Source organism: Sinocyclocheilus rhinocerous, unplaced genomic scaffold, assembly GCF_001515625.1.
Source record: "Sinocyclocheilus rhinocerous isolate Xijiao unplaced genomic scaffold, SAMN03320098_v1.1 scaffold762, whole genome shotgun sequence".
Classification (NCBI taxonomy): Eukaryota; Metazoa; Chordata; class Actinopteri; order Cypriniformes; family Cyprinidae; genus Sinocyclocheilus; species Sinocyclocheilus rhinocerous.
Window position 1 is genome coordinate 98,738 of NW_015624547.1, and position 9,926 is coordinate 108,663.

General features: G+C 40.8%; 1 protein-coding gene across 1 annotated transcript in view; it reads left to right on the top strand.

Moving 5' to 3' along the window:
- Positions 1–6,685: 6,685 nt before the first annotated feature.
- The window catches only part of LOC107742287 (inactive dipeptidyl peptidase 10-like), a 38,254-nt gene continuing 35,013 nt past the window's right edge, over positions 6,686–9,926 (top strand). The window contains exon 1 of the mRNA XM_016555190.1: positions 6,686–6,948. Coding sequence (XP_016410676.1) covers positions 6,898–6,948 — 51 coding nt within the window. The 5' untranslated portion in view covers positions 6,686–6,897. The remainder of the gene's footprint in view (positions 6,949–9,926) is intronic.

The window sequence follows — 9,926 nt, forward strand, 5'->3', positions numbered from 1 at the left end:
GCACAGCTTTCAAAGTATACTCAACCGCGGATGAGTGCGGATGGACGAGCTCAACACAGGCACAGTACCACCTACTTGACTTGCGCTCTGTCTCAACTTTCACCTCGCGCATGCGCTGTTGTACGCGGACCGTCCGCGCGGTCTCAAAAAATTGCCTGCACGCGGACGGGGTGCACGGCTGTCCGCGAGCCCTCCTGATGATGAAAATGACGTAATGCGGACGGTGCGCGGACGGTGCGCGGACGGCCGAAGTATACTATGGCCTTTAGTGATAATAAAGGAAGCGCGCTGCTCGCATTCTGCCATGCCAAACCATGCACGCAGCAGCACATGCTTGCTTTTCTGTTAAAAATAACAGTGGTTTGTGATTGTGAATGTTGATGCTTAGCCTAAATAACAAATATTTTATCGGGAGCGTTTATGCTGGTATGTTGTGGATTTTAGGAGATGTTACAGAACCATTTCATGTAAACTTCTTCGATGTACTGGGGAAAAAAATCTATATAGATTACTTTTATGCGGGCGGGAGCGGGACAAAACATGAATGTCGCGGGCGGGAGCTGGACCAGATAAGATATATTTCTGCGGGGGCGTCTCTAATCCAGACGTTCAGTACTCTTTCAGAAGATGTGTAATAGCACCTCCTGCTGTATAACAGTGAAAACAGATGGAAAATTGGTCAGTGACGGGGAGAGAGTTAAAGAATGAAGATGCACAGAAATTAAAAAAGGAAATACTACTAATAAAAAAATATTGAGAAAGAGCCATAGTATTTTTTTGAGCTGTGGAAAGGTGATATATAAAACTCATTATGTTTCTCATATGTCTTTGTTTTTGTGCGTTTTGTCATAAAGTGCATCTTTATGCAACTAACCCATTGTGGGCAGCCAAGTTTCATGTGTCTGTCCGTCTCTAAAGTGAGGTTTTATCAGTCCAGTCTCTGTACTCTTCATGCACAATTCGTCTCTGTCTCTGCTTCTAATGGGTATTTCTGTGGCACATGCTGATTTTTGTCTTGTGAGCTTCATCTCTGTTCATTCAGGGTTAACTGTTCATGTGATTTTAACACTTAGTTATCCTGTCACGAGTGAGTTATTTTACATTACATTTACATTTATTCATTTGGCAGATGCTTTTATCCAAAGCGACAATTGAGGAATACAACAAGCGATTTACCGTAAGATAGCGATAAACATGAGAAGTGCCTGTTATACAAGGTTTCAGTCATCGTTCAAAGTAGTAAAAGCTAGGACAGGGAGGGATAAGGATAGTAAGAGAACAGAAGACAGAAGAAGTGAAGGAATATAATTTTTATTATGAGTCTCGTACCGGCAGGGATTGTAGGTGGGGGGAGTGAATGTACAGCGCTCTCTTCCACCTTCAATACCACGACTGAGATGCCCTTGAGCAAGGCACCGAACCCCCAACTGCTCCCCAGGCGCCGCAGCAAAAAATGGCTGCCCACTGCTCCGGGTGTGTGTTCACTGCTGTGTGTGCACTTTGGATGGGATAAATGCAGAGCACTAATTCCGAGTATGGGTCACCATACTTGGCCACATGTCACTTCACATTAACGGAAAAGATAAGTTTTCAGTTGTTTCTTGAAGATTGTGAGGGATTTGGCTGTCCGGATGGAGTTAGGTAGGTCATTCCACCAACAGGGTACAGTGAAAGAGAACGTCCTGGAGAGAGATTTTTGTGCCTCTCTGCAAAGGGACCACAAGCCGACGCTCGTTTACTGACCGCAGGCTTCTGGAAGGGATATAGACGCTTCCTATAGAGTGGAGGTAGGAGGGTGCGGAGCCCGTGGCTGTTCTGTAGGCAAGCACCAATGACTTGAACTTGATGCGAGCCGCGACTAGTAGCCAGTGCAGAGAGATGAGAAGCGGTGTGACATGGGCCCTCTTGGACTCATTGAAAACAAGATGTGCTGCTGCATTTTGAATTATTTGCAGAGGTCTGATTGCACATGTTGGAAGTTTAGCCAGAAGAGCATTGCAATAACCCAGCCTAGAAATGACAAGGGCCTGGACGATGTTCTGTTAGGAAGGGTCTGATCTTCCTGATGTTGTGTAGTGCAAACCTGCATGATCGTGCTGTTTTTGTGATATGATCTTTAAAGGTCAGCAGATCATCAAGATTCCTAGCTGAACCCAATGGGATTATTGTTGATTAGCCCAGATGGATGGTAAACTGGTGCTGTACTGAAGGAGTTGCTGGGAAGATGAGAAGCTCAGTCTTTGCCAGGTTGAGCTGTAGGTGATGTTCTTTCATTCATGCCGAGATGTCCGCCAGGCAGCCTGAGATCCGTGCAGCTACCGTTGGATCATCTGGTTGAAATGAGAGACAGAGCTGTGTGTCATCAGCATAGCAATGGTAGGAGAAGCCATGTGCCTGTATGATGGGACCCAGTGATGTAGTGTATATGGAGAAGAGGAGCGGTCCTATAACTGAGCCCTGAGGAACCCCAGTGACCAGTTGATGTGATTTAGATGCCTCCCCACCCCAGGCCACCCTGAAGGACCTACCTGTGAAGTAAGACTCAAACCAGTGGAGGGCAGTTCTGGTGATGCCCAGCGATGAGAGACTATAACACGAAAATGGCTCAAAATCGAAACTAAGTGTGGTACAGTTAGCCACTTAAGCGCTAAAAAGCAAAAAGTATTTTTTCTTTTACAGCCAATAGCAAACAACATGCACAATCAGCATAATCTTTTTAAATAAAATAAGCAGTAAATGAATGAATCCTCTCAACTAGCAGATATTTACTCTAAATGACAGCAACAGAAAACTGGTATTAAGCAAAACTCACAGTCAACTCGCTTTTAACAGTTCTGGAAAACAGTTTCTGGAAAGTCAAGGTTTTTCCTCCTGTCTTCTTCTCTCTAATGCAGATTTCTCAACTGCAGTTTTCCTAATTCTTCTCTAATTTAATATCTATTTAGAGAGAAATTGTTCACATGACATTTAAATTTTTCTTAGGTTTTAACTGCAAAAGAAAATAAAAAAATCTTGATTTTATGTTGTGCATTTCTAGAGGTTTGTCAATATTTTGGGCACAATTTATTACCTTTAGTTCAGAGTGGACAGTTCCATAAATGCCAACCACACAATGGAAACTTCAGATTTAAAATAGTTTGTTTAGGTCTGTATGTTAAACTTATGGATTTTTGAAGTAAACTGCTTCATTTATCCGGCACACATTTCATGGCTTCAAACAGGGATCATTAATTAGCTGTTCATTTAGGTTCTGTACACATTAATTCAGATTTAATATATGTTGACAACCTGATTTTTTTGCATTTGGTTGTAATACACATAAACGACCAATCTGTCTGTACAGAAGGAGATGAAGCGCTCGGTAAATTCATGACAGCTGCAGTGTGAATGTGGCTTCGATATGAGAAGTATTTATATCAATAAACCATTTCCAAAAACTCAAGATGTCTGAGAATCAGAAACTCTCACCTCGTCAGCATGTTCTGAAATGAATTCTCAGTGGTGTTTGTGGAGTCACGTCTGTAAGGTTTTAATGATCGTAATCACAGATGCACTGATATGGCAAGCCGTTTTGACTTTTATTCCTTCACAGGATATGAATTCTTGATATCAACAATTCAATTTTCACTAGTTAAAATGCTCATTCTTGATATCAGGAATTGGATTTCAACTAGTAAAAACTATAATTCTTGATATCTGTAATTGTATTTTCACTAGTTAAATGTCACCATAGGCTGCCATTCAAATTTAATTGTTGATATCACAAATTGATTTCTTACTAGTTGAAATTACAATTTCACATATCAGAAATACAATTCTTACTAGTAAAAACCTTTATTTTTGATATCAGTAATCATGTGGTTACTAGTACAGATGTCTATTCTTGATATCAACATTTCAATTGCTACTAGTAAAAATTTTCATTTTTGATATCAATAATTCGATTGTCACTAGTGACAATGTTAATTTCGGATATCATGAATGTGATTGTTACTAGTATGAAAGCCATTTTAGATATTAGAAATTATATTGATATAGTAAAAATTTAATTGTTGATATCAAGAATTCATACCCTGAGAATGAATAAAAGTCAAAACGGCTTGCCATATCAGTGATGATGAGCAGATAGTTTAGCTCTTGTTCTCGGAACAGTGTTGAGTTCTCGTTAGTTCGGAGTGATGGATGTGATTCTGGTGTCAGTGAGGAGGCAGGACTGATTAGATATCTGCGCTGTCTCCAGTGTCTATCTGTCTGTCTGTCTATCAGTCTGTCTGTCTATCTGTCTATCAGTCTGTCTGTCTATCAGTCGTTCTGTCTATCTGTCTATCAGTCTGTCTGTCTATCTGTCTATCAGTCTATCAGTCGTTCTGTCTGTCTATCTGTCTATCAGTCTGTCTGTCTATCTGTCTATCAGTCTATCAGTCGTTCTGTCTGTCTATCTGTCTATCAGTCTGTCTGTCTATCTGTCTATCAGTCTATCAGTCGTTCTGTCTGTCTATCTGTCTATCAGTCTGTCTGTCTATCTGTCTATCAGTCTATCAGTCGTTCTGTCTGTCTATCTGTCTATCAGTCTGTCTGTCTATCTGTCTATCAGTCTATCAGTCGTTCTGTCTGTCTATCTGTCTATCAGTCTGTCTGTCTATCTGTCTATCAGTCTATCAGTCGTTCTGTCTGTCTATCTGTCTATCAGTCTGTCTGTCTATCTGTCTATCAGTCTATCAGTCGTTCTGTCTGTCTATCTGTCTATCAGTCTGTCTGTCTATCTGTCTATCAGTCTATCAGTCGTTCTGTCTGTCTATCTGTCTATCAGTCTGTCTGTCTATCTGTCTATCAGTCTATCAGTCGTTCTGTCTGTCTATCTGTCTATCAGTCTGTCTGTCTATCTGTCTATCAGTCTATCAGTCGTTCTGTCTGTCTATCTGTCTATCAGTCTGTCTGTCTATCTGTCTATCAGTCTATCAGTCGTTCTGTCTGTCTATCTGTCTATCAGTCTGTCTGTCTATCTGTCTATCAGTCTATCAGTCGTTCTGTCTGTCTATCTGTCTATCAGTCTGTCTGTCTATCTGTCTATCAGTCTATCAGTCGTTCTGTCTGTCTATCTGTCTATCAGTCTGTCTGTCTATCTGTCTATCAGTCTATCAGTCGTTCTGTCTGTCTATCTGTCTATCAGTCTGTCTGTCTATCTGTCTATCAGTCTATCAGTCGTTCTGTCTGTCTATCTGTCTATCAGTCTGTCTGTCTATCTGTCTATCAGTCTATCAGTCGTTCTGTCTGTCTATCTGTCTATCAGTCTGTCTGTCTATCTGTCTATCAGTCTATCAGTCGTTCTGTCTGTCTATCTGTCTATCAGTCTGTCTGTCTATCTGTCTATCAGTCTATCAGTCGTTCTGTCTGTCTATCTGTCTATCAGTCTGTCTGTCTATCTGTCTATCAGTCTATCAGTCGTTCTGTCTGTCTATCTGTCTATCAGTCTGTCTGTCTATCTGTCTATCAGTCTATCAGTCGTTCTGTCTGTCTATCTGTCTATCAGTCTGTCTGTCTATCTGTCTATCAGTCTATCAGTCGTTCTGTCTGTCTATCTGTCTATCAGTCTGTCTGTCTATCTGTCTATCAGTCTATCAGTCGTTCTGTCTGTCTATCTGTCTATCAGTCTGTCTGTCTATCTGTCTATCAGTCTATCAGTCGTTCTGTCTGTCTATCTGTCTATCAGTCTGTCTGTCTATCTGTCTATCAGTCTATCAGTCGTTCTGTCTGTCTATCTGTCTATCAGTCTGTCTGTCTATCTGTCTATCAGTCTATCAGTCGTTCTGTCTGTCTATCTGTCTATCAGTCTGTCTGTCTATCTGTCTATCAGTCTATCAGTCGTTCTGTCTGTCTATCTGTCTATCAGTCTGTCTGTCTATCTGTCTATCAGTCTATCAGTCGTTCTGTCTGTCTATCTGTCTATCAGTCTGTCTGTCTATCTGTCTATCAGTCTATCAGTCGTTCTGTCTGTCTATCTGTCTATCAGTCTGTCTGTCTATCTGTCTATCAGTCTATCAGTCGTTCTGTCTGTCTATCTGTCTATCAGTCTGTCTGTCTATCTGTCTATCAGTCTATCAGTCGTTCTGTCTGTCTATCTGTCTATCAGTCTGTCTGTCTATCTGTCTATCAGTCTATCAGTCGTTCTGTCTGTCTATCTGTCTATCAGTCTGTCTGTCTATCTGTCTATCAGTCTATCAGTCGTTCTGTCTGTCTATCTGTCTATCAGTCTGTCTGTCTATCTGTCTATCAGTCTATCAGTCGTTCTGTCTGTCTATCTGTCTATCAGTCTGTCTGTCTATCTGTCTATCAGTCTATCAGTCGTTCTGTCTGTCTATCTGTCTATCAGTCTGTCTGTCTATCTGTCTATCAGTCTATCAGTCGTTCTGTCTGTCTATCTGTCTATCAGTCTGTCTGTCTATCTGTCTATCAGTCTATCAGTCGTTCTGTCTGTCTATCTGTCTATCAGTCTGTCTGTCTATCTGTCTATCAGTCTATCAGTCGTTCTGTCTGTCTATCTGTCTATCAGTCTGTCTGTCTATCTGTCTATCAGTCTATCAGTCGTTCTGTCTGTCTATCTGTCTATCAGTCTGTCTGTCTATCAGTCTGTCTGTCTATCAGTCTGTCTGTCTGTCAGTTGTTCCGTCGGTTGTGTCGGGATCGCGCGTCACCCTCCCGCCCCTCGAGCGCAGCATCAGTCTCCGTCCCTCGTTCGCAGCGGTTTAGAGTCAGAGCAGCGTTCAGATCGATCAGAATCAGAATCAGAATCAGATCGCTCGCGCTGCGGTGGAACGAGAAAGACGCTGCTCGGTCACGGACGCTAGCGGCGACACACCGGGGTTTTTGGGATTTCTCAGCGGCATCTGAAGCGGAACCATGACGGCCACCAAAGAGCAGCAAAGCCAGAGACCGAATCCGCAGGACGAGGTAACGAACGGCATCTTCTCGCGTTACACGATGCTTTTTCGTCTCGTTAGAGACCTGTTTTTCCCGAATCCGGTGAGTACCGCGCGCACACCAACCCAACGCCCGCGCCGTTCATGACATCACCGTTATCTCTCGGTTTAACTGCAGAGCAAATATCAATCGCTTCTGCTGTCGTCGGTGGTTATTCGGTGTCTGCTCGTGCTCGTGATGGAGCTGGCCTCGCGCGCGCCCGTGTCTGTGTACCTGTGCCGCCGCGGGAGCGCGCTGATGAAGGTGTCTGTGAATAATGAATGCTTCTCTGCCAGCACCGCGAACACCTGCTGTCTCTGATAGTGCTGGTTCTCTCATCATGCGTTTCAGTTTGATAGAACAAATATTACATGTAGTCTGACTGTTCAAATGATATCATAACATCTGAATGTTTAATGTTCATAAAATGAGATATCCTTTGAAAAAAGAAAAAAAGAAAAAGACATTTTGGAAAAAGAGAAAAGTTTAAGTGTTTTATATATATTTTGTAATATTTTTTTTGTTTTATGTAACTTCCCAAACTGCCTAAAATGAAAGGTAGCCTATAGTGTGAGAGCACACAGACAGAGACTGCATTCAGATGCTTCATTGTTCAATCCCAGTTAGTTAATTTGTGATATTTTGATTTGAGTGTTGAGATGGTTTTGATGGCGATCACCCGTAACCCAGTCATGCAGATGCATTCGCTCGCTGCAGGTTGTTTGTGTTTGTGTTTGTGTCAGAGTCCATCATCTTCATCTTCAGACGATCGCTGGCAACTATTCTAAACAGAAAATTCTGCCTGCTGGGATATATAGTGTAGATCATAACATGCAACTTTGTTCTTTTCATTGAAACTGATTTTAAATCTTAATTTTCACAGCTGGCCTTCAGATGCACAACCATGATTGCTTTTATTATGGGGTTTTAATGTAGAAAATGTGGCATTTATTTGAATGATTGACTGGCAGATGCGACTGTAAAGACTCTCACATCAAACACAAATGTTCAGTGCAAACAAGAATAGAAATAATTCATTCCTTTGGTGATTTTCACACCAGGGATGATCATTTACTCTATATCGAACCAATGTTTTTTTTTTTTTTTTGTCTATTCTGTGATAAGCATGTGGCGATTAGTAAGATTGGAGCTTTTGATCAAACGTGCAGCAGGTGTGTTAAAGAACGAGCGGCGTTCGTCCGTCAGTCTGCAGGTTTGTCGTCTGCTGCTCTAAACGCTCCAGCTCTTTAAAGTCTGATGCACTCTGATCTCAGTGGAAAAATCCCTCTGATTCCAACAATACTGTTCCTTTATGTGGTTATCGTTATAATAATTATTAAAACTTTGTTATTGTTATTTTGTATTATCATTGATGTGAACAGGCTTTAAGGGATGCAATGATTCCCAATCTGTAGAGATGAAATTCAATTTCATTGCTAAATGACAAGATATGTTCAGTAAAAAATGTATTCTTTCAAAAGGCATGTTTATACAGACATTTTGATAACTTTTCACAGTATTAATGCACTACAGTAATTGGCTTTAACTATATGACAGACATCCTACTGTGCAAAAACTCATTTCAGGGATCACAGAAAACACTTTAATAAGCTGGAAACAGGGCTTCTGTCTCTCGCTCGATTCACAGGGTATTGTATATAATTTGCGAGCGTCAGGGATCTGCTGTCGATATGCAGGAGACGCTGGGACAGGAGGGATGTCTGATATGAAATAAACACAAAATATGGGAATTTAATCCATTCATTAGATTCAGAAGTCTTGGCCTGTCATTTATGTCCTTCTTGAAGTTTGTATGCACAAAAACAGATGAAACATTCCTCAAATATCTTCTTCTGTACTCCGCTAAAGAAAGAGAATCATACGGTTTTATATCGACAGGAGGGAGAGTAAATGATGACAGAAATGTTGTTTTTGTTTTTGTCTGATCAATGGAAGAAATTACACGCTTCAGCTTTTAGCTTTCAGCAAGTAACAATAGTATTTGTCTGAAAATATGTTTAAAATCTGTTCAAATTAATTAATGTTTTAAAGCTTAGAATAAACGTAATGTTGGATAGTCAAGTCAAATTGAGAGCATGATGAGACGAGGAACTGAAGGCTTCTGCAAATCCTTATTGCATTAAAGAAAGCCAGAGATTTGATGACAATAGTGTATTATTAATGTTGCTACATTTGTAAATGTCAGATGATATTCAGTGCTGTGTGTTAAATGAAGATCTGTGTGTTTATGGGCGACACTGACGCGGTTTGACCCCTGACTTCAGCTCTATGAATGTATTTGACATCATGATGCTTCACAAACACAGCATTAGCAGCGGATCTCATTCATTATAGATCAGTTTCTCTGTTCTCTTTTGAAAAGCACACAATCACAGTATGATGTCAGATGCAGGAAATCTGAGAAATGTCACTGTAATTCAGTGTCTGTGTGCGGGATATCATATAACAATGTGTTTCATTACTGTGTTACAGCTAGATCCATCATTACTGTAGAAATAATAATTGTTATAATTGCACACACACACACACACACACAGTCACATATACATATTTTGTCAGGTAAATGTTCATCCCTTATGTGAATAAACTATAGGAATGAATTGTCTTTTCTAAATGCAGAATATTTCCATTTTACTTTGAAAAGACCTTTATTCTCTGTCTCTGAGAGACTGCAGAGGTTTCCAGATGTTGTGTCCAGTAGACTTGTGCCGGTATTCGGTAATGCGAAATATCACGGTAATGAATATGCACGATATTGTTATCGTGGGCACTTCTAAATACGTGAATAATTATTATATTACAAATTATTCAGAATTTTGAATGCATTTTAAGAATACTTTTCCCATCAACTGGTCAAAATGCACAACACCGCTGTATGCAGCGTGAAAGACGCGTGTGCACTCTGACGTAAACAAGCGCGGACGTGAAGCACATGGCGGAACATGTGA